The sequence below is a fragment of the Oryza glaberrima genome, chromosome 11 (genome assembly GCF_000147395.1).
Source record: "Oryza glaberrima chromosome 11, OglaRS2, whole genome shotgun sequence".
NCBI classification, from domain to species: Eukaryota; Viridiplantae; Streptophyta; class Magnoliopsida; order Poales; family Poaceae; genus Oryza; species Oryza glaberrima.
Genome location: NC_068336.1, coordinates 490154 through 514954, shown reverse-complemented (window position 1 = coordinate 514954; position 24801 = coordinate 490154). Strand labels below are relative to the sequence as shown.

The following is a 24801-nucleotide window of genomic DNA, read 5'->3' as shown; positions in this document are numbered from 1 at the left end:
AGATCGACACGGACTCCATGAGCGCCGTTGCATCCAAATCATCAGCGATGCCACGTCGCCCCATACCCAAAGTCACAAATAGATGGAAACCTAGAAATGTATGTATTTTTATAAACTCAATTAAAAGCTTACTTATAAATTGTTCATGGGTTTTCCTTTTGTATGTTTACAATGTGTAGTTCTCCCATAGCAACGCACAGATTTTTTTTTTCTAGTATTAAAAAAGCGGGGGTAGTACTACTCAATAGTAGAGTATTATATTAGGTGTTGACCGGAATTGAAATGGGTTTGCTCGCTGATGGTAGGCTGATTGGTTTCGTGTGGGATTGGAATAAAGGAATCTTAACAAAATTCTATCTGGATTCGGTAGTCTCGATCAAGAGACAATCCATTATATGTCACTGAGTTTGTTAGAGCTCTAAGATTTGTCACTGACTTTGTCACGTTCTACAATATGACATCGATTTTTACTTAACTTCTATGATTTATCATTGCCGTCCGGTTTATCTCCGTTAGTACTGTACAATTTTGTCCAAATAACCAAAATACCCCTGAGATAAAAACTTCCAAAATGTGGACAAAAATTTCGAAATACCATATTATAAACATAAGATTGTAAACATTCAAAATTTGGCCAAAAACTTAAAGTCTGACATTTCAGAATTTTTGTCCAAAATTTGAAAGTTTTTGTCTCAGGGGTATTTTGGTCATTTGGACGAAAGTGTACAGTACTAACGGAGACTAACCGAACGGCGATGGTAAATCGTAGAAGTTAAGCAAAAGTTGATGGCATATTATAGAACATGACAAAGTCAGTGGTAAATCATAGACCCATGACAAACTCAGTGGCATCAAATGGATTATCTCCTCGATGAATTATATTCATCCCAACAAAATAGGAATAGGAATCGGGAATCACGAAGTGATTTTCTTCGTGTTAAATGCATTGATCTGTTTGTAAGCTTAAAAAAACGACGCGCGCGCTCGTCCGAGCTCACGTACGACTCGTCCCCTCGGCCGCGGCAGCGCTCCCAATTAAGTCGCCGTCCGGCACGACACCTCAGCGCCGGGGCTTCGATCTTCCTCAGAAAGGCAGCTACCCCATCGCCATTGCACCTTCAAGCGCCAACCAACAGGTGCAGAATCGAATCGATCATCTCCAAGGTGTGCCTCCTCCTCAGCTTCTTCCTTCCTTCCTGATCTCCGGCCCAGTCTCTCTTCCCGCACTGCTCAGCTCGCCCGCGGTTGCCAGCGACATGAATGAATCATCACCAAACCCTACATCTATCTATGTTAATTAGTTGCTTCTTTTCTGCTCCCACAGCACTCCTTGGACAACTTTTTATACTAGTATATATAAGGCACTTTTGTGTTCTTGGTAGACGTACTGCCTGTTACAATTTGTCCTCAATGAATGAATCATCTGGTATGCAACAACAGTGTACTGCCATACGCCCATACCTATGACTATTTATGAGGTTAAATCTGTATGTGGCTTCCAATGCTACTAGGCATGGCATAAGATAATATTTGTCTAGCTATTGGAACCATAGGGTCCAGGATTCACCTTTGTTGACGAAAAAATCTGACACACTGGTCTGGGAGATCTGCTTAGCTCCAGTGCAGGTCCAAAGGTTGATGAGATGCGGGCGTGCCAGTCAGTTTGATCCTGCAACTGACAAGATATGTAAACAGTGGATAAAACAGCCGATCGGCTGACAAGCCGATGTAGTAGTTCCAGCCGATAGCCGATATTAGCCGATGCCGATTCGAGCTGATGTCGATAGGGTTTTAAACAATCGGCTATATGTCCAATGTAGATAATGATATAAAGGCGATCGGCTGATGATGATAAATAACAATGATCTAGCAATATAATCTAGTAGAAACCTATCGGCCAACAAAATAACGTAATAGAACAAGTACCAATCCGAAGGGTAAAAACATACATCGGCTGGGGGTCCGATGTCATAAAATCCACAAGATTAGATTAATCAGTAAAGTCTTTATTGCGATCGGCTAAATCCAACTTATATGCAATCCTTATAAGCCGATGCAATGTCCAGATAACTCATCGGCTGAAACCCCGATGAAACCCTTATTGGCAGTCAAAAAGCAGGATAGAGATTATGGTTCTAAGCACGATTTAGTAGATCAAACTTAACTGATGCAGCACTAAGTATGAAAAGAAATACAATATCTAAACAATTAAGCCATTGACTGATTTTCAGGGTGGTAGATGTCTAAGTTAATCTAATCTAGCAAGGCGATTTAGCCGATACCGGCAGAAACCCTAAAGCGAGAGACAACCGATAGAGCTAAATTGAGATTCTAAGACTAGATTAATATAGACACATGATAAATAGCCAGGCAAACATATTGTCCAAATCAGAGCAATCCAAGAGGTCGAATGTACTGATGCAGCATTGAACGACGCCGACGTAGACGATACAATTGCCTGGGCCAGCGGAACATTGGACTTACCCATTCGCCGGAGATCGAAGCCGATGCAGCCCCGCGTCAGGTGCCAAGTTCCGCCGAACGATAAAATAAAGTAGAAAAGGTAAAAAAGTGGCGATGCGCCGAATTGTATTGATCGTAGAGATAAATTACAATGACCCCGGGTGTACATATTTATACCCATGGGTAGATACTAGTCCTTGTAGGAAAAGAAAGAAACTTTCCTAAAGATAAAAGGAAAACATAAAGTCCTAATCGGACACTAAACACAGTTTCCTAAAGATAAAAAGAAAACTAACAGACTATTTCTAATTAATAGATATAATTGCCTTCTTCGGACTCAATCCGTGCATGGCAATCCTCATGAAGCGCACCAAACTGATCCGACAATGATTCTAATGTTATCTTGCCGGAATCGGCTACATCGGCTCACCTTGTCCGATTTGGTATCAGCCGATGAACACCGTAGCTGATGTGGTTCCGAAACCGATTCATACTCTGTTCCTGTCATCGATTTCCTTTTAAATCCACTTCGGCCTTAACTCCAAATCCGATATATGATTTACCAAATTTGGTCGTTAACAACCTTTCTCCGATTGAGTACCGGATTAGCTGTTGGAAGTAGGAATTTCCTTTCGTGACATATTGCATAATTTCCTCATTAATAAGCAAAGAGAGATGAATTATATTTTGCTGCAACAAGTAGATAGTGTGATGTCCACTCTCATTAGCTGAGATTCAAAAAGGAACCAAGCATGGTTTTTAAGGCATCGCCATAGTGTCGCGAAGGCATCACCGCTGCAAATTATCTTGCAAACCTTTTGAGTGGCTTGACTGCTTCTTCTTGCAAACCTTGCGTTTGATTTATTTTGGATTACATCTTTTAGTGCTGATATTTCCCTTATGAAATTAACTTTGAGTGTTGTGTGTGTTATCTCCCCTAAAACCTGTGTGCTTTCAGGTGCATACTATCATTACAAGGATATGCCTCGACTGGGTGACCTGGATGCAGATCTGGTACTGAGAGTTCTTTGTGAGATTGCATATGTATTTTGCATCCACTATCTTGGTCCCAACAAGTTCTCCCTATGTTTATTCTCAGACTGGCATGATTTATTAGGAGGCAGCATTTTGATGACATGGAACGCGATGTTTTTAGTCCTAGACAAGATTGACTCGCCCAATGCACGGCCGTGGAGAGGAGGAAGATTTTAGATACATGATCTCAATACACGGACATGGAGTAGAGGAAGATTTTAGATACATGATGATGCATTCAACTCTTAATTGCTCAGTTCAAGTTCACATGTCTCATAACCTTGATATATATACATCATCATCATATTCCAGTCTAGGATAATTATTTGTTTTACTTGAAATTCAAAGCTTGTGTACATACAACTGTACTTTATATAAGACCTTGACATATATATATATATGCATAATAAATGAAGTATATATATATGCATAATAAATGAAGTATATATATATGCATAATAAATGAAGTTTCAAATCTATTGGTTCAATCAATTAGTATAGATATCTATCGTGGACTGGTACAAGGTTCGAAAATGCTACTACCTCCGTCAAAAAATGTAGCTATTTCTAGCACAGTACTTTGTTCCAAAATGAAGCTATTTTTCTACCTACCTTCGCCTCTCAACAAATCACAACCATTATTTTTCACCTACTTTCTCTTTTCAACCAATCACACACCTTTTTTCAATCATTCTCACCTACTTTCTTAATACCCGTGCCAACCTCAAAAATGCTTACATTTTGGGATGGAGGAAGTAGCTAGCTACTCCTGGCAGTAGAAAAATACTTCCTCCGTTTCATATTATAAGACTTTCTAGCATTTGTCTAGATTCATTAACATTTATATGAACGTGGGAAATGCTAGAAAGTCTTGTAACCTGAAACAGAGGGAGTAGGCATGATTGTGTCGACGTTTGATGCCGTCATTCTGGTATTTGCATAGTATGGGGACCGTTGATGCTAGGATATATGCGAGACTAAGGTAAAAAAGATGGGGACGAGGATTTTTATACAAGTTCGGGCCCCTGAGTTGTCAGGTAATAACCCTACATCCTGTTGGCCGGAGCCGGAGTTGCTTTTATTCACCATAATCACACCAGTACAATATGTGGGATAGCCTATCTAACTGTTGTCGACATGGCGGTCTGAAGGTCTGACTCATAGTCGACAACAGGGTAGCCTTCCTCCTCGAATCCGTGTCCGGCGAGATCAGAGATAGCGCTTTCGTCTCTCCTGACGGTATCCGGAGACACTGTAAGGGAGTAGCCATGCCTATCCCTGAAGTCGATATCCGGCGGCGTGTCTTGGCGTATGTAGGCTTGTATGTTGATTGTGTTGGGTGTTGATGAGGTGGTCGTCCTGATCGTGGTGATCGTGTTGATCGTCTCATGGTCAGTGTGTGTCCCCTGTCCTCCTAGGGGGCTTGTATTTATACCCATAGGTGTCCCCTTGTCCAAGTAGAACTAGGGAAACCAATATGGATACAATCCGAGTAGTCCTTGTCGTTTCCATGTAGAACTCTGGTTGTCTTTCCTTATCGGAACTCCTCCTATATCCGAAGGTTGTTTCCGTATAGGACATGGTATGTGGTGGGTCCTGCCGAGATTTAGTCAACTACTATTAGGTATGTGGTATCCATAACCATGACAGTAGCCCCCGACATTCTCAACGCGCGCAGACATTGGAGTAACTGTTATCGAGCTCATGTGACCGTTCTCAGTGAGTTTAGAGATAACGTTGGACTTCCTTTGTCAGCCTCATGCGGGCACCGAAAGGGTTTGTCTAAGTCAATCTCTGATGTCGACCGAGAAAGTATAGAGCGTACGACTAAGTCTCCCGTCTTGCTATAGTCGAGAATTTAGATTGAAGTCAAGAAATTTTATCTCGGCGGGTACACCATCTCTTCATTCCGTATTCCTTGTCGAGATCCAGCGACCGTTCTCGAGCGATCGAGAAGGCGTAGAGTCTGCGACGGAGCTTTGTTGACATTGGTCATACTCGCCTTAGTCGATCTTGGTGTAGAACCATAGAGACATGGAGTCTTCCACAATGTCGAATAGAATTTTCCTAAAATCAATACTCAGAAAAGAATATCAAATAGAAATAGCCCTCGAGCGAATGCTCAAAGGGTGACATGTTACAATATGTATGGTAAACTGAAAATGAATCAAATTTACCGACCAATGTTTTGTGTAAGAGTGTCTTCTCAGTTCACGACTTTGGTCAGTCGTTTGAGTTGTACACTCTCCCTAACCCCCAGCCTTGTCGTCGGAGAATCATTCTCGGAGGAGAAGGCTCTTGGACCCTTGACCTGCCTTGGTTGAATAAGCACTGATCCTAGCCCCCAACCGTGAAGTTGGAAAGCTCATTTTCCGATTACATAGCTTGGTTAATACGCACGGCGAGAACTCTTACACGACCAGATCTTACATGGTCTTTCGTCTCTGAAGGATCCGACAAGGCCTTATCGGCTCTGGGCGTCCCCAGCTGAAGATCCCTTAGGTTCCTCGGAGGCCTTGTCAAGACGGCATAAAGGGACAGTAGGATAGGTTTCAACGCTAGGTGTCGTCGTGGTAAGGGATCTCTGGGTAAAACACTTAGCGATATTGTGTACCTGATACCAACTTTGTTGGAGTAAAGGTAGTAGGAGAGTCGCTACACCGCTGGTCGAGGACCAGGTAGTAGCCGTAACTCGACCACTTGAAGCAAATGTACGAGAGATCACTACGATCAACTGGTTGAGAACCAGTGAGTAGGTGTCCCTCGATCACTTGGAGTCGTGGTACGAGGACCGCTACGTTGCCGTAGTCGTACCTTGACCATCTGAAGTAAAGGTGCGAGAGATTGCTACGTACTGGTGCGAGAACCAGTGAGCGAGCAGAATTATCTCTTGAACACCAATGGAAGGTGCGGTGCGAGAGATTGATGCGTGCTGGTGCGAGAACCAGTGAGCGAGCAGAATTATCTCTCGAACACCGATGGAAGGTGCGGTGCGAGAGATTGCTGCGTGCTGGTGCGAGAGATTGCTGCGTGCTGGTGCGAGAACCAGTGAGCGAGCAGAATTATCCCTCGAACACCGATGGAAGGTGCGGTGTGAGCGCTAGAGTTGGTTTATTGCAAGTGTATCTCATGTGGCCAGCATGACTCACGTACCCAACTTAAAGCATATCCGGATGTCCGTTCGCAATCATATCGGGTGATCAAGCCGACGACGTTCGCGAGGAATTATCCGTTAACAACCTTTTCTCGAGTAGTCCAGCCATGGCCGGTGCTATGAGATAGGTCGTCGGTCTTCGTTGGTAGGTTGGATGCGATAACTCCGCATTTGTTGAGAGTGTTCTCAATAATGGAGTGTACTCGACCATAACCTCCTCGAGTGCTCAATTGTTCCTGAAAAATATTTTCTAGAAGGCAAGATATATAGCAGAGAATATCGAGTATATATTCGAAAAACCGCCTGGATCTTTTAGTATTATCAGGATGTAACGAGCAGATGGAATTATCAAGCATTATATAAACCGTAAATAGGCATGATTTATACAGAAGAAAACAGAGCGAGCCCCCAGCGTTAGACCGTGGTTGGCCTAACATCGGAAGCACTCGTGCAACGGAGATTGTATAAAAAACATGCTCTAGGTAAACATAATAAATTATAGACCTGACAATACGGTATGATCTGAATAGGTATGATCTGAATATATGCCGGATATATCTACGGAATTAGTAGATTAATTTTAAAAAATTAATCTACTAAATACCTTACTGTGCATGCTTGGTGAGGAACAGTAACTCCTTAATTGATCCGTTTGTGTGTATGGTACTGTTCCCCGTGTAGGCCTGCACCTTGTATTTTGGTCCTTTAATTGATCTGTTTGCCACGTCGTCGGAACGGCCAACCAGGATGCTGCCTAGAGATTGGATTCTAGTGCAAGCATAAGAACTCCTCCAATCCGACTTAGAATTTGCACCAATGAACAGATCAATCTGGCTCTTGATTTAAGCTCCACGGCACTCGTTTTGTTGGTGGAGATAAGCCGATCTCTCACACCAGTCAATACCGCATACGTGGAGGAATTGGTGTCGGATTGCTCTTGGATGCCGCCGACATAGTAGCTCTCCTCGGCGACGATGGTTCCGATCTCGTCGGACGATATACTCCGATCAGGTTAGATCTCCCCATAACCGAAGTTGTCGAGTAGATTGTTGTTGGAGAATCCATCTTTGAACCCATCTCGTCGAAATCCTGAAGCACCAAAATCCTCCTACCTGGCGCGCCACTGTTGACGTTTGATGTCGTCATTCTGGTATTTGCATAGTATGGGGACCGTTGATGCTAGGATATATGCGAGACTGAGGTAAAAGAGATAGGGACGAGGATTTTTATACAGGTTCGGGCCCCTGAGTTGTCAGGTAATAACCCTACATCCTGTTGGCCGGAGCCGGAGTTGCTTTTATTCACCATAATCACACCAGTACAATATGTGGGATAGCCTATCTAACTGTTGTCGACATGGCGGTCTGAAGGTCTGACTCATAGTCTACAACAGGGTAGCCTTCCTCCTCGAATCCGTGTCCGGCGAGATCAGAGATAGCGCTTTCGTCTCTCCTGACGGTATCCGGAGACACCGTAAGGGAGTAGCCATGCCTATCCCTGAAGTCGATATCAGGCGGCGTGTCTTGGCGTATGTAGGCTTGTATGTTGATTGTGTTGGGTGTTGATAAGGTGGTCGTCCCGATCGTGGTGATCGTGTTGATCGTCTCATGGTCAGTGTGTGTCCCCTGTCCTCCTAGGGGGGCTTGTATTTATACCCATAGGTGTCCCCTTGTCCAAGTAGAACTAGGGAAACCAATATGGATACAATCCGAGTAGTCCTTGTCGTTTCCATGTAGAACTCTGGTTGTCTTTCCTTATCGGAACTCGTCCTATATTCGAAAGTTGTTTCCGTATAGGACATGGTATGTAGTGGGTCCTACCGAGATTTAGTCAACTATGTGGTATCCATAACCATGACAGATTGTATCCTTAATCAGCAACAGCTAGCGACCCAATCAGAAAGTTCAGAAATCAGTCAGTATGAGTGAAGGTAGACTCAGAAACTAAAAATCATGTATGATTTCAGCTTGTCCTTGTTCTATTTTGTACTTGTAAGTTTCCATACCTGTTGCTTTTCTTCATCTGTTGCACGATATCTTCTGCATACGTTTTTGCTTCTTGCATTCTTCATGTATAAGCAATTGTTGCTTATTTAGTTATTTTTATCTTGTTGCTGGAATCAGTAATCACCCACTGTGACAGATCCTTTTCTCCTGGCATCTTTCTATTGCACATTTGCACTGATATGAACAGGTACAATATATACGGTTTTTTAGTTTAGAGAAAATCCATGAAATGCTATTGACAAACACCCTAATCCAAGAAATGCCATCGACGAACGCGACTTCCAGCAAATGCCATCGTACGAGCCATTTTATCCCAAAAATGCCATCGCCGTCACTTTCACTCTGTTAGACACCATTAATTTTGTCAAAATGACCAAATTACCCTCCTCACCAAAGGATAAATCCCCTTCTCTTCCATCCCATCGCCGGCCACTATTCCTCCCCTCCACTTCAATCGCCAGCTCCCGATGGGCGACAGCGGCAAGGCGACGCTCCCAGGCGGTGGCACGTCAGTTCCAGGCGTCGACGCGACGGGCGGCGAGGAGGTGGCAGGCGGTGGCGCGGGGCTCCCAGGCGGCGGCGCGGTGGTCCCAGGCGGCGCCTGCGGCAGCGGTCCCAGGCGTCGACGTGACGGGCGGCGAGGAGGTGGAAGGCAGCGGAGCGTCGGTCCCAGGCGGCGGCTCGGGGCTCCCAGGCGGCGGCGCGTCGGCAGCAGGCGTCCGCGCGGTGGTCCCAGGCGTTGACGCGACGGGCGGCGAGGAGGTGGCATGCGGCGGCGCGGTGGTCCCAGGCGGCGGCGCGTCGGCCGCAGGCACGGTGGTCCCAGGCGACGGCGCCTTGGCAGCAGGCGTCCGAACGACGGTCCCAGGCATCGACGCATTGGGGGAGGTTGGCCGGTGATGGCGAAGCTGCTCTTCTTCTGCTGCCGCGCGGCCGCCGCCGTGCCGGGCCACTTTGCAAGCACGCGGTGGCCGTCGCCAGTGGCGGATCCACCTCCCGGGCAGGCGGGCGGCCGCCCGTGCTCCGTCGATGTCGTCTTCACTACGAATAGCTGTCAACACCTATCAAAATTAGTCGATCACCGAAAAACGCTATTACTCGCCCGGGCTCAACGATGCTGCTAGCTCCGCCACTGGCCGTCGCCGGCGCCGTGTACGACGACGTCGTGGGCGCGTACCGCGGGTTCATGCCGTCGCGGACGCGCGCGTTCCTCGTCATCCACCGTGGCCCGCTCGAGCCGCATGTCCGCTGCCCCTACTGCGGCGCCCGCGTCTGGAGCATGACCGCCGCCGGGCTCGCCCGCCTCTCCTCCTCTTCCTCCAGCGACGGCGAGCGAACGCCAACTCCGACTCCAACCACAGCGACGACGAGTCATTCGCCGCCGCCGACGTGAGCCTCCCACTTCCTCTGGCTAGCCGCGTGTCAGGCCGGCGCCTTCGAGGCAGGCCGGCCATGTGACGCATCAAGCATTAGCGGTAGTTTTTTTTTACCGGTGGATTGGGATAGTATTATTTGGAGTGAGGGCAATTTAGTCATTCTTGTAAAATGTTTTGTTCTAACGGTGTGGACTAACGGCGTGATGGTATTTCTGGGAGAAATAGGCTTGTACGATGGCATTTTCAGGAAGTTGCGTTTGTCAATGGTATTTCTAGGATCAAGGTGCTTGTCGATAGTATTTTATGGATTTTCTCTTTTTTAGAGTACAAACCTGTGTGGTTTGCCGTTCTTTTCTGGTGCAAATAATGGTAAACTGATGCACATATCCTGAAAACTGAAACCACTTCTGAATTTTGCACTTGTTCTCTAATATGTGTACTGATTTGACTAGATATTTTGCACTTCGTAAATCGAATAGATCTACTTAATTATGTTTGTAATTTGTTACTTTATTCGGGTGGAATATTGTTTGAATGACTTATATTTTTACTCAGGTTTTTTGTCCATGTGGTCAGGCCAATAACGATTGCATTGTGATTATTTTGGTTCCTCTAGTGTTGCAGCTATAAGAACAGGTACATATTTTTGTTCTTTGTTATTTTTTTTGTTGACTGATGTGAAGATGAGACTCTTCATTTGCTTTAATTTGCTGGTGCAAGTGAGGTTAAAGCACTAGACAATTTTATCGATCTTACTGTTTTACAATCTGAGGTGTGATGTGTCACCTTGATCTGCTTTTTTTTTTCTTGCAATTCTGAGGCCATTTTGAGGTGATAAGGTCTGCAAGGCTGGACTTGCAACACCTGGTTCTTGATCCTGGTAGTATATTCGACTCTTCCTTTTCAGCTCCTTTTCATCTCTGTTGATCCGCTATTCGGTTGATCGGCTTCGAATGGGACGCACTCTGCACATTTGTGACGTTCTTACGTTCCCCTATACTATATGCTATTCCGACATACGTACGCTTCCGCGCCGTTTTCCGCTGCTGATCGAGAATATTGATCCTGCAAACCGCTGGTACCAGCCAGTTCGATCCAATCCCCTGATCCAAGGCAGTAGCAGTCAGCAATGCCACTCTACTGCTAGGAGAAGAATTATCTGGATAAACTTTCTTGATTGTTGCATTAGCATCCTCCATAACACCATTTTTACTGACATAATTGTCTGCTGTCTGCCACTTTGTAGTTTGTATTGAGGATTCTGCCGAGTACAGGACTTGCCTACGAAATTCATACATAAAAAACCGGAGGGAAAACTTACCTAGGAAATTCTGAATCCAAGTATAGATATCCGATACTATAAAAAACACGTGCATTCTGAATCCAAGGACCACATATTCGTTCGCTACCCATCAAGTAGTGCATTCACAAGCATCAAACCTTTCAGTTTTGTACAGATAGGCTCGCTAAGTGGCATGCCTTCTACCTGCTACAAAAACCTAAAGTACACATAATTAGCCTACTCGAAGATGGCGATTCTCCCTTGAGCACCATGGTCCATGGTCGCTTCCTCTAATATAAGCAGCTGCAAAATTAGCAAAATAATTTCTCTGCTGAATGACTCCAGCTACTATTTCTTCAGAACCAATTCGAGTAGTCAAAGTCGCGGAGCTTCCTAAAGTGCTTCTCCACATCTTGCCTCGACCTTGCCCACTCCTCTCTTTGGATCACAGTGGTCGCATCATCCCTTTTGGTCTGATACAAACAGCCCACATTAGCCCTTGAAGCCTCCTACTACAACAACAATAGTAGATAGTATTCATGAAAAAAGCATATAGTACCTTGTCAATTATTCTGAATGATTCCCCTCCATCTCGTATGAGTAGCAAGTCATTTCTCCTGTCCCTCTTCTTTCCTTCAGGGACACTAACCTGTAATAAGCAGCTCGATATTGATAATCTCAACAAAACAAAAATTAACTAACTTAACTATGCAAAAAAAATGTGAATATAAATGTTTGTCACAAATGTCTAGATGAAAAGGCATAGGACTAACTGTGAAACCAATGACATCACAGACCCAGTTTACCAGTCATCCAAATGGTCGCATGCAATATTTCAAAGGATGGAAATCGTTAAACTAGTTCCTTCAAATCATCATGCAGATACTAATATACTTTTTTCTACTAACATTAGTGATGAAAGAGCTCCTGCAACCTAAATATATAATGGTTATGTACTTATGTTCTGAATGCTTCAAGAATTTAAATTTAAAACGTCTTACCACAACTTTTGCTCTCGTGATTGACCTTGCTTTCGAGTCAATAACATATATCTCTTCAAAATCAAGGAAAAAATCTGGGTCGTTACACCGCCTATTCCTGTAATGTTTTGTTAAGAAAACCTACAGCATAAACAAATATGGAGCATATATAAATTTTGAAGAAAACAACAGTCCAGCATATATGCTCTTAAGGTATAAGAAAGATAGCATATTGGGTAGAAACTAAAAATAGTTTTAAGTCTGAGTCCCTGGTGAGAAGAACAACTAGTATTGATTATGACAAACAAAACAAGCATAAAGCAGAAAGACACGTTAAACAAGAATAACAGAGAATTGCTACACTGCCTGGATGGGAATTGAGTTTAAAAATGGCCTAATAGGGGTCCAGTGACTAGGCTAAGCAGAGCTAGCTGGTTTAAACTCCTAAGGAATTTTAGTTCTTACCTTATTTCCTATTTAGCAATATATGATCTTTGAGGACAATAAACAATGCATCGGATATCCCACAATTTGATCTATAGATTCAGATAACCACCACGTGGAATAAAACCTGTTGCTAAGCAATTTGGCATGACATGTAATCTTCACAAGTCACTACTACCATCAGTAAGGGCAATTTCTCACCAAACAACAATAAGGTCTCTACTCTGACAAGTATGGCAAAAAAAATAGGGATAAATTTCAGTCAGAATCTTTAAGGTTGGCAACTTCCAGCTTTCAAGCAGCATTACCCACTCAATCTTTCTTTATGACAAATATAATTGCATAACAGAGTGGTAGATCAAATTAGCAGAGGAAACAACACTCTCACACATACCTTCATGATCTCCCTTTCTGTCTTGTATAGGGGATCACGCAAATGCTCAACAGGCGGCTCACTAACGTGGTAACGACCAAAATTTTTCTTCGTGCACCTCACATACTGCTTTCAACCAGGAAAACAATGATTACACCTCAATGCCCATTTACATTTGCCTGAAACAGATCAAAAAAAAGAGACATGGGCACCTTTTGCGGCATCGGAGCAAGAACCCTTGGGATGGAGTAGATGTCAGTGTCAGGCGGCGTGACATACATCTGTTGCACATTATGAAGGAACACATGATTTAGTTCAATCAACCTAAAAGATTGAGTTCTGTCAATTTGGATAGCACTGCAATGAATGTGTCATGAGATGTTGCATTAACAGATAGCATTGTCAAATACATGCTTGATAACACAGGCAATTAGCAAAGAATGTACTAGTGTTAGACAGATAAATGAGGATGTATACCTCCCGGAAGTCGAAGACGTCGTCGTCGGGGTCAGGCACCTTGCGGATAAAAAAGTCGCAGTGCAGTAGGCGAATCTTGTGGAATTCGTCCTCGTTGACGGAGTAGTCGACCACGGTGTCGGAGGCGGAGTCCTGCGTGGAGACGAAGCTCTGGGCGGCGACCATGGCGATGTCCCCCTCCTCCTCGTCGCCCTCCCCGGACAGTGGACGCTGCGGCGCCTTGACGGGGGCGAGCAGGCGGTCGTAGTCGACGTCGTAGTCCTGCTCGTTGTCGAGGTCTTCGTCGTCCCCCACGCCGTCCCCGTCGTCGAGGTCGAAGTCCCCGAAGTCGTCGTCCATGTCGTCGTCGCCGTACGCCGCGGAGACATCGCGCCGCAGGAGGGGCAGTGGGGTGGCGCCGCGGGAGAGGGAGGCGGCGAGGAGAAGGGACGTGGAGGAGGAGGGGTTAGCTAGGGTTTTGGAGAGCGGCGAGGGGAATGGATAGGGGAAGCCGGAGGCGGAGACGACGAGAGAGAGCGACACGGTGGCCGCCATGTCTGAGTTTTTTTTTTTTTTTTTGGCGCGCGGTCGAGAGCGAGTATATCCATCCACGTAGGTGTGTCGAGATGTATTAGCACGAATCTTAAAGCACCCAACTTTGTTCTCGATTGTTCTGACGGCGAGAGAACCAACCAACCCTACCTTGGCTTTGCCGGCGGGCGGCGGCGATGGCGTCCGCGACGGAGGCGGAGGCTGAGGAGAGGGACAAACCCATCGTCGTCCGTGTCAAGCGCAAGCCCTCCCAGACCCGCCCCGACGCTTTCTGTGAGTAAACCTCTCTCCTTTCCTCTCATTGCTCCTCCCCCTTTCTCTACCCAACTTCATAGTGGAAAAAAAACAGACATGATTTTTGTGATTCGTTAGGGCTAGAGATCAATGAGAGGCCGGTGAAGAAGGCTATGCTCGATTTCTCCAGCCTTTCAGTCTCCGAGCCATCCTCTGCTCCTAATAAAGGTATCTACTTCTACTTGTCACACGCTTTTTTTTTCCCTTTCATAAACATATATGAGATTCTGAGGAGATAATTAGTATCAAATATTAGGACAGAAGCAACATTTTTTTTTCTTTCAGAAGAATATATAAGTGAGATACTAAGGAAGAAATTAGTATCAAATTAAGGGCAAACATATTTATGCATTAAATATAAGGTGAATCGGTGAGTATTAGCGTCGAAAGCATGGCTCGAATGCAGGCCTCACAGATGCAAGGCAACATCTTTACCACTGAGCTACACCTAGGTTCTCATTTGTGACACGCTATTAACTTAATCAGTAATCACACCAGCAGTTGCTTGTCTGTGCAAATTGGTGCCGGAAGATACTCGTCCTGATAATACAATAGTAGGATTCTACTTACCGGTTAATCAGCCTCCATGATATCGCGAACACGAGTTGCATATAATGTACTTTGACACTGCACATAAATGTGATATTCATATTTTCTGTGCTTACAGCTTCAGAGGAACCACGAATTAAGAAACTTCTGGTACAGCACATTGAGACAGTACACCATTCTGAGGCAGTTCAAGATGTTTTGCACTCTCTTCTGGTAATAATCATTTTCTTTTCCTTACTTGTTAAATTTGTCTAGTCTTCTACAATTTGGTTTCCTCGCATATGGCATAATCAGTTCAGTTAATGTGTCATTACTCATCAGCATCTGAGTATATCTCCTGTTATTACTTTTCAGGGAGTTATATAGACAATAGAGCTCAGTATTTGATCTTGAACAATTTTTTGATTGACTTATGGAGACCAACATTATGCAACTAAATTATCTTTTGAAAAAAAAAGTATTGCGAGCTGTACTTTACCTTATGTACCATAAGAGTTGAACAGTGGATCACAATTACTCCATTTTACTTTGTAGCATTCTGACTTGGATGCCAAAGAGATAAAGAGCAAGACAAAGGAATGGAACAACAGAACTAAGCAAGATAAAGTAAGTCAAACTTTTTCCTAGTATTTACTTATTTTAATTGTTATAATTTTACCATGTCTTCAGTTGTTCCCATGAAAAATATTATTAGTAAACGTTTCTTTTAGTATTTTCCTTGAATATTTGAAAGACCCTTCACTGATAGTAACAGCTACAGTACTTTACTACTGCTTTATGCATCTTGTTCTTGAAGATTTTGAAATAAGGAAGGTTGTTATGTACTTTTCATATGCTAACATTGTTCTTTTTTCTGCGAACAGAAACAAGACCAGCTACGATCAGCAGCCAGACAAAGGCATGAGGTGTGCCTATTTTCTTACTATAGTCAACTTCATATGCTTAAGTTTGTAGTTGTACTAACTACTATGAATTTGGTGGATAGAGTATATGAAGGAAATATTTTATGGATTGACCCAAAAATAGGACAGGGTTCGTGATATTATCTTTGAGCCAACTCTATTAAGTTTGGTCATTCCCAGGTGTTGTTATTGGCATGGACCTTGGAGAATCGTATTACATATGTTAGGACTTGGTAGCCGGCTGATACAGTATTATTAGTACCCTTCTTGTCACTAGAATTTTTTTGGGTCGAATCATTTGCTACACATCCAGAGAAGAGATGTGGCAGTGCCTTCTTGTGCTGTTCCCACATTTTTATGCAAGTTTTGTTCATTAATCCTTTATAGGACCTTGGAAGAAATGCTCGCTTTGCACAAATTTGGAGGAGTCGGAAAGGAGACAGGAATGAAGTTGATGAATCACTACGAGAAATATGCCATCTTTATGATGCTGTCCAAGTAGATTCTGATGAAGAGAAGCATCCAGCAGAACCAAGGCAAGTTTTTCCTTGTGAGATTTATTAGTTCTTCCAAAAACGAAATGTTGTACTGTTTCATGGTTCTTATCGTGTTTCTCTTCAGGATTACCTCTTTTGAAGAGGGTGCAATTTTATGCAATTTTCTTCCACTTATACGGGAACATTTGCCATCAGCTGCTGAAGAAATTGAATCAGATATTATTTCGCTGGCACAATCGGAAGGTCTGTAACTTTTTTCCTTCAGATGTTCAAAAAAAAAAATCTGAAATTTCGATTGTAACTTTTACTTTAGAAATTGTGGATTTTGGTTGCCTTTCCATCTATTAATTCATAGTTGAGCCAGCTAAGGCTAAAATATGCTATTCTTGGAGGTGTTGAATTCAGTTCTGTATTGACTATGGAGAAGGAAGTAGGATGTGATTAGTGTGAAATAAATTCTGCCACTCCTGTGCTAACGCAAGATTGAACAGACCAATGATTTTCTTTATGGGTTACAACCTTTAGTGTGAGGAGACATATTTTTCGCTCTTCATTTGTCATTCATACCAATGTCATGAATGTTTGAATCATGAATTAGTTATGTGCATAAGGCTCAAACATAGCGAGAACTTTTGCTCCAGCACTAGTTTTGATGGGCATGTTTTTTCTGATGAGCAGATTCAGATGTTTATGACATATATACTGTCAAGGAGGTGGATGATGATACAACAATGGAGGGCACATCTTCAGCTCCATACCCACTGTAATCTGATTGACATGTGTTTACTATGGTACATTCTTCTGTGGTGATCTTTTCTGAGCATTCCTTTTTACATCAGGTTACAAGTGGACGATGGCGATGATGTGTGTTATGATGATGACGATCCTTATGATACAGATGATTCAAATGGTAATTGTACAACCGTCCACCTGCTTCCATGGTGAACCAGTGAGAGTCCTTATTATCTGATTTTCTTAACTTGTCGATCTTGAATACGCAGCGGAGGATAATCCATTATATGATTATCCTGCGGAGTTGTCAGAAGATGAGGATGATGATTCCAATAGCGAGAATCCATTTTCAGACCTAGACGGTTCTGATCCCGAGTATGAGAAGGAAGAGGTGGAGGAAGAAAGGGATGAAGACGGGAGATAGAATCTATGCTTGGGGTACAAATATGGGTAGTAACTAGAGATAAGATGATGTATGGGCTAGCGGTTGAGCTGGCTGTGATGTTTACCTGTTAGGTTGGCTATATGTGAGAGAACTTTTGGTGTTAGTATACTGATGAATTGTATTCCCAGCCTCAGCAACTCTCAGCGTGTTAGACCTGTAACTCGATATGATCACTGAAGGAGAAGTGTAGGAGTAAGAAGAATGAATTATTAAATATGGGAGAATTTCCTGGGGAATTCGAACGTGTAATCATTGAAGGCAAGCAGCTTGTTGTTGGATAAGATAGATAGCTTGTTGGATAAGATAGATAGCTCATTGCTGGAGTCATTGTTGAAAAAAAGTCTCATTTTACTCCCGTTACTAGTATGGCATATTGTTGGTAGTATCTTGTCGGCTCTGCCCTTGAAATATCTTGTTTGGTTTTCGATGCTGCTGCTGGCTGTAACTAGCTTGAATTGGATGAGAAGACGACTGATTCATCATCATCATCATACTCATACAGAAAGCTTAGCTTTTGGTGATGCCTCATTAACAGTTTGAAGTGATGATGATTGCAGGCCCAGCCCAAATAGGAGGAGGTCCAGACTTTTCACAGTGTGAACTGAAGTGATGATGATTGCAGGCCCAGCCCAAATAGAAGGAAGACTAGAAAAGTCTGGACTCCGGAAGAAAGCGGCGCGGCGGGGCGGGGCTTCTCCACGGCATCAGAGAAGAAGAGACGCTTCTTTCCGTTGTTCGTCCCAAATCCCAATCAGATTCCGAGGGAGCGCAGTCGCAGTAGCAGGCCAACGATCGAGTCGAGTGGAGCACAAGGAAAGGAACGCATCGGCATCGCCTCCAAACCCTCCCTCCATCTTCTTGATTGCGGTAACTTCTTCTTCTTCTTCTTCTTCTTCTTCTTCTTCTTCCTTGGATGAATCGAGAATTGGAGATCCCCACTTGCGAGTACTCTTGCCTAGCTGCCGTAAACTTGGAATTGGTTGGTAACCGATATCGGCGAATTCAAGGAATGTTTTCTTTTTTTCCCTCCTCTTTACTCAAGAGATCAGATAGGGGATACCTTAATTAGGCTTGCCCACCAGTAATGACATCTTTGATGCCCTAAATCCTGACTTCCTCACACGCTACCAGTGACTCCATCTCATAGCCTTCTAAATGATTGCCCACTGGTTATTGCATTTTCTATTCTCGTTGCTTCACACGTAGTACATCCATGAATTGCGTATTCACCAACACCAATTTAATGTTAATTGCTAGGATAAAGAGCCAACCATGGAGGATTTACCTTCAAATCTGGGTCAGCCTTCTACTTCTGCATCATCGGTATGTGCTTCTACTTTTTTTCCCTATGTTACTATTTGCTGGACCACCCCTATGCATTCACTTGCCAAAAGTTTGTCCTGGATCAATATAGCCTTTTGTTGCCATCATAGGCAGCCATATCATGATTCCAATTTTGTTAATGTTCATTGATATATCTAGGTTGATGCTAGTTATTCAGCCAACAGGACTGAAGATTCACAGCTCTTCCTCTCCGTCCCAGCTTTAAACCAAGCTGCGTCTTATCTGGCCCAGACAGCTTCATATCTTACCCAGTGCCTCCCAGTATCTGGTTACACAGGTTAGCTTCTCCTTGACTTCGCCGAATGACTCTTTTGTGCCAATTTCATAACAAAATACACAATGTGGTAATTCTGCTGCATCTCCTTGATTTATTGCACAGCTATTTCTGACGAGGGGCAAGAGCTAGCGACGCTGCCACCTGCATCAACTGCTGGTGGATCCTCTTTTCAGGCTTCTTCCGAACAGTCAGCAGACTCATCTCCTTGTGAAATTGATAATACTGGAAGCTCATCTCAAGAAATCACAGAACAGATGGCACCTTTGCGCGTCTTCCAGAATGGGGCTTCACTGTTTCAAGGGTACAGACTGCTTTTGCATTTGGTTTTTCGTCTTGTCCTGTGAATTCTAATCAAACAAATAGGTGATAGTGTGACACAAGCTGCAAATACCATATCATCACTATATCATGAATAAACTATGCATGCTTGAACTTTATGAAGTGTTAAGTGCACTTGTTAAGTTGTTATGCAATTGACATCTATTGGAACTGACTCTTTTTTTAGTGCACACACTTCTATTTTATGCACTGTACCAAATAATCAAGTCAATAGGTGTGCATGAAAACACGTGTCATTTGATGTCCATTAAGAGTAAATTGGAATATAAAAATTTAGCTTTCGTGGATGAGGTGTTCTTTTATAAGATGTTCTGGTGTTGGGAGGACTAGTCTTTGATATCCTTAATATCTTTTTGTCAGTCTTGTAGAACGTGCTCGGAAAACTGTTCGTGGCTCAGCCGATGATATTGGATGGCTTCAGCAGGATCAAAGCTTACCTCCAACTGAGGACGGAACTGCCAGATTCTTGGAAATTCTTGATGCTGTGAGGTCAGCAAACATAATAATTTGCATTTCAAAATTTCAATGTTTAAATTATGCAACTGCTCTTAATAAAAGATGTAATGTATGCTTCGTCTTTTTTATCTCATGTGATCATTTGATTCCCTGTCAGAAAAAATGAACACAAGCTGCCTGATTCGATGGTCTATCTGTTGGTTCCAGGCAAGTTTGCTGCCACTTTGGTTGTGAATTCGCATTTTGGCAATTTTCTGTGTTGACATTAGCTTTTCTATTGTTTGCAGGCTTGTTTAGTAACCATGGGCCTCTTTACTTTGTCAAGACAAAATCATATTTCTCCAAGATGGGTCTGGCTTGTCACATTGCCAAGATTCACAGTGAGGTACTTCCATACAGTACTATTCTTTGTTACTTACTCTTAATATTGTTTTCATCAAGTAACATATAATGAATTATACAGTCTTCAGTAAGTAAAAATGCAAGGGAAATAAAGGAATATATAGAAGAAATATACTGGGGATCGAAGAAGCGGGTGCTACTTCTCGGCCATAGCAAGGGTGGTGTAGATGCAGCAGCAGCCCTCTCCCTTTACTGGCCACAACTGAAAGACAAGGTCGCAGGTTTGGCTTTAGCTCAAAGCCCATATGGAGGAAGCCCGGTTGCTTCAGATATCTTGCGAGAAGGCCAGCTTGGTGATTATGTCAGGTTACGTAAACTCATGGAGATTTTGGTATCCAAAGTCCTTAAGGTATTTGTCTTGATGAGCTTGATTGTTACCTTGTCAGCCTGCACAATGGACGACACTGATGTTTATTGTTTTCTTTTTTTTTTTCCTTCAGGGTGATCTTCAGGCTCTGGAAGACCTGACATATGAGAGGAGGAAAGAATTCCTGCGGCAGAACCCATTGCCTCCTGAGGTTCCCATTGTCTCATTCCATACAGAGGCTAGCATCACCCCAAGTGTGCTTACTGCCCTCTCTCATGTTGCACACTTGGAGCTCCCAGCTGCAGCTGATGGGAATCCTACTAGGATCCCAGTTGTAATGCCACTTTCAGCTGCAATGGCAGCATGCTCACAACTTCTTGTGGCAAGGTATGGTGAGAAGAGTGATGGTCTTGTGACAAGGAAGGATGCTGAAGTTCCTGGATCAGTAGTAGTCCGGCCAGAGCGGAAGTTAGACCATGCATGGATGGTTTATTCTTCACTCAAAGAGGAACCTAGGGATCAGGCAGACACATCACAGGTATGTGAAGCCCTGCTGACTCTGCTTGTTGAGGTTGCACAGAAACAGAGGCATGAGATGGCTATGAAAGATGAATAAAAATGTTAGTGTTGCTCTGACAGATATTTGTAATCGTAGATTTCTGTTGTTGAATGTTCAGAGTTGTGTGGCTGTGTCCAAACTTATGCTGAAACTGCTTCTGGGCCACTTTTTTGTTTGGTTTACAGAAGCTTTATATATCAAGTGAATCTGAAAGGTGAAAAAGGCTACATTGGAAGTGTTTCTCTTTTTTTATTATTATTAGTTAGCATAACGGAATTGCATGATTTGGTCATATCTCACGTCTCACGGTATTCCCCTCGCAATCAGGTGATTCGTCTACTAGGTCTGAATTTGATTATGGTTGTTAAGTGTATTAGGCATGATTCATGAGTCATGGGTACGGAACAGCCTGGGATTGCAATCTATAGAACTTTGTATCCTAGTTTGTTGTAGATTCTTCACAATAAATCGTCGAACTCGTGAAAGGGCATCTACTGTTGTCATGGTGTTTCGAATTTCATAATGCTATACACAATGGTTAGGTTCTGCTTCATCATTCTAACCGATTGCTGCTGGTTGAATGCTTCCTCCTCATCTGATCAACCTTTGACATGTCCACTGGTAATATTGAATTTGTAGACCTTGCTATTTTACTCTGCAACTTTTGTCCACTTGATGGAATGCAAAGTACTCATCTATGCATTGAACTGTAATTATTTCTGCAGGGAATGGTCCAACAATAGTGTTCAGAACAGCTCCTGCTAGGCCCCATGAGGAAGTCTCCATTCTGGAGCATGTCCATGGCGTCTGTTGACAATGGGTGGTAGCAAAGGAGGTTGAGAAATAAGGGCAGAACTATGGCCCATCTGGTTGCAGCAGAGGAGCAAAAAAGCTTAATTGGGTAATTCACTCAAATTCAACTATTCATGGTAATAAAAATATAACTGTACATACTGTTCATGCTACCTTAGGTTATATCATGCCAAGCATGCAACTACAAGGTGCATAATGCAAATGCACATTACAAGATAGGCATAAATTGGTCATGTTCATGTGCAATTGCTTCCTTTATGCTATGAAGTGGCATGTGAAATTAAAGTGTATGGAGGAAATGCTATATTAGATCTCATCTATAATGTTGTTTCTGACTTCTGGGGCATTTTCAGTTCCATCACTTGGCTACTTCAATTTGTCTATTTACCAGTTTATTATACAGCCACAGGAAAAAGAAAAAAAAACTTTTTAATTAGTCATGTGTGCACTTTTCTTTTGCTTTGAAGAAATGCTACCTTTTTTTTTTCTTGTGGATGACAAGTCTCATCACTGTACTCTCACAAAACAAAGGCCAGATTGTTGCAGAGTTTCTAGTATGCTGACAGTGTGACACACAGATGAACACGGTTGAGGAGCAAGAAAGGAGAGAAGAGCAGGGAGTGGCACATGCGCCAAAAGGTACAGAGGTCCTATGACCACACCACCCATAATCCTGTTCTGAAGCAGCCTAGCTGTAAACAGCTAGCTTGCTCTTCTTTGCTTCTGTAATTGTGTTGCTCTGTGCCAGTGCACCCCACCCCCTCGTCCTGACTACTCCTGACATCGTGCTTGCTCCAAACAAAAGTTCACATCCACCAACCATGTATTACATTGATGAACAAGCACTGCAGGTTAGGACGTTTTAAGTTTTAATTAACTGAGCTGTGCTTTTACTGAATAATCATATTCTGAAACTGCAAATTTGGCAGGAAGGACTGAAATCCGAAATGCACAGTACAGGTATATGAGCTGAAATATCCTCTAATGAAATACTCTCTCTTGGACAGTTGCACATGTATTAATTAATTTACAAACAAGAAAGACAAACCGAGGCATTTGTTTCTTGGCTCAAGTAATGTACCTGAGGGTGATGCGGCAGTTAGGGCTTGTTCTCTTGCCCAATTTGCACATCACACCGATGTAAGTTCCTAAATTTTCTGAAGCCTGCTAACAACTTAACTAAAAATGCTAATAAGAAGAGAGCCTTGCTAATGATCAGCAGCAAACAATCTGGCCCAGAAAGATCTTTTTGTTGGTAAGAGTGACACCAAGCTCTACATAGAACAATTCACGGTGGCTGACAGAGTGACAATCATCCCATTCGGCGGGATGATGATTATTCATAGATATAGTCGAGTAAAGGCGAGTGAGTGGGTGTCAACCTGACATTGGTTGGCACTTGGCAGTGTCCAAAACCCAAATGCTAGCAGCAAAGTGTGGTAGGGTTTTTGGCTCCCAGGAATCATTTCATGCAGAAAGACTCATGTTGATGGCGGTATACTACTATGTAGGAGTAGCACACTATTATGTTAATACCTGTGACAATACTACATATGGAGTGGTAGGCTCCAATCCAGGTGACGTTGGAGCACAGCAAATGTGGGTACCTGCAGCTATAAAAGGTGTGTGATGAGTGAGCCAACTAGCATCTGCCATGTTTCCTTTGCTACCAGATGACAGCTCACTCTATGCAAACCATCCATTGCAATCTCTGCACTTCCTTTTTTTTTTAGAACAATCTCTGCACTTTGACATCATATTTTAGTGTTATCAGCCTGAAACAACAACTGAGTATCTGTTATTAATCATTGTTTAGTGATACTATACCTATGTGTGTTTCTGCAGTTCTCCAGATCGAGTGCAAAATCTCTTTACGTTGATTTGTTCTTTCTATCTCTGCAATTTCCTAAGCAAACTTTGTTGAAAAATCTATTTCAGGCATGCGGTTGTTGGCCTGCCAATGCTAAGGAGGAGACGTGGCCTAGCCAGGGAGCTCTCATCTTCTTGATATAACTAGCAATAAGAAACGTTAATGGATTGTGTTGCTAGATCATGCAACCCTACCTAAATATTTTTATCGGCCAAAGAACAGATGAGTCGTTCAGAGGTCAACATATGCACATCCAATTTGCACTATTATATGCATGGGGAAACAACTAAATGGTTGCACTAGTGCCATGTTGATTAGCCCGGTGCATTCAGTTCAGCGACAACCCTACTCAAATCAGCTTTTCTTTTTGTCGTGTTTTTGTTTCTCCATTTATTTCTCGTATTCTTTTCTAATTTATTATAGGTAGAAAGATGGATGGGATCCACCGTTGCACGTTTATTGGAAAATCTCTCTTGGCAAGTGGTACTACATGTAAAATGTGGTTTGCAAGCTTAATTGCTGATATGGTTAATTAAATCAAATTGTGGATACGAGAATGACATTTATCCTAGAGCTCATCATGCGATCCAACGAATGAAAAAGGAATTAACAGAATCAAAGTGTATCTCTCATTTACCAATTGTATTAAAGCATTTCATGGCACATTCAAAAGTTTATAAAAATATGTAGCAGAAAAATGTTGAAAGTAAAGAGGCTTTATTGCGATACAATTATTATAGGATAAGTAGAATTTCAAAACATTCTTCTATTCAAAATTATATGCAGTATTTTTTATACGATGTTTTTATCCGCTAGATGTCATTTATATAAATGCGTAAGCACTAGGCACCGTGTACTCTCTCAAAAGCGATCCCCATCTAATAGCGTCGTTCT

At 43.0% G+C, this 24801-nt stretch overlaps 4 protein-coding genes across 13 annotated transcripts; 3 read left to right on the top strand and 1 right to left on the bottom strand.

Moving 5' to 3' along the window:
• The first annotated feature begins 9112 nt into the window (after nucleotides 1-9112).
• LOC127754272 (uncharacterized) lies at nucleotides 9113-11378 on the top strand. The gene is made up of 2 exons (XM_052279752.1): nucleotides 9113-10047; nucleotides 10590-11378. Exons 1-2 carry the CDS (start codon nucleotides 9773-9775, stop codon nucleotides 10630-10632), a joined length of 318 nt encoding a protein of 105 aa, XP_052135712.1. The 5' UTR covers nucleotides 9113-9772; the 3' UTR covers nucleotides 10633-11378.
• An 11-nt stretch (nucleotides 11379-11389) lies between these two features.
• Nucleotides 11390-14139, bottom strand: LOC127754270 (PLASTID TRANSCRIPTIONALLY ACTIVE protein 6, chloroplastic-like). The gene is made up of 6 exons (XM_052279750.1): nucleotides 13591-14139; nucleotides 13326-13394; nucleotides 13135-13239; nucleotides 12318-12437; nucleotides 11876-11965; nucleotides 11390-11789 (listed from the first exon to the last, which is right to left on the bottom strand). Exons 1-6 carry the CDS (start codon nucleotides 14122-14124, stop codon nucleotides 11673-11675), a joined length of 1035 nt encoding a protein of 344 aa, XP_052135710.1. The 5' UTR covers nucleotides 14125-14139; the 3' UTR covers nucleotides 11390-11672.
• Nucleotides 14140-14207: 68 nt separating this feature from the next.
• Nucleotides 14208-17661, top strand: LOC127754271 (RNA-directed DNA methylation 4-like). The gene is made up of 10 exons (XM_052279751.1): nucleotides 14208-14394; nucleotides 14494-14583; nucleotides 15083-15177; nucleotides 15499-15570; nucleotides 15828-15869; nucleotides 16254-16402; nucleotides 16488-16606; nucleotides 17042-17126; nucleotides 17203-17273; nucleotides 17365-17661. Exons 1-10 carry the CDS (start codon nucleotides 14298-14300, stop codon nucleotides 17517-17519), a joined length of 975 nt encoding a protein of 324 aa, XP_052135711.1. The 5' UTR covers nucleotides 14208-14297; the 3' UTR covers nucleotides 17520-17661.
• Nucleotides 17662-18025: 364 nt separating this feature from the next.
• LOC127754269 (uncharacterized) lies at nucleotides 18026-24527 on the top strand. 10 transcript variants are annotated; one of them, XR_008012794.1, is made up of 14 exons: nucleotides 18026-18407; nucleotides 18798-18863; nucleotides 19023-19161; nucleotides 19264-19462; nucleotides 19861-19989; nucleotides 20114-20163; nucleotides 20244-20341; nucleotides 20420-20707; nucleotides 20799-21203; nucleotides 21968-22125; nucleotides 22574-22676; nucleotides 22786-22888; nucleotides 22967-23659; nucleotides 23976-24527. XR_008012794.1 is itself a non-coding variant. In XM_052279749.1 (10 exons), exons 1-10 carry the CDS (start codon nucleotides 18150-18152, stop codon nucleotides 21965-21967), a joined length of 1650 nt encoding a protein of 549 aa, XP_052135709.1. In that variant the 5' UTR covers nucleotides 18026-18149; the 3' UTR covers nucleotides 21968-21982. The 10 variants fall into 10 exon arrangements, 2 of the variants coding, with proteins under 2 accessions (XP_052135709.1, XP_052135708.1); XR_008012792.1 differs by having other exon boundaries at nucleotides 22584-22676; nucleotides 22967-22997; nucleotides 23976-24522; XR_008012796.1 differs by having other exon boundaries at nucleotides 22843-22888; nucleotides 22967-22997; nucleotides 23976-24522.
• The last annotated feature ends 274 nt before the right edge of the window (nucleotides 24528-24801 follow it).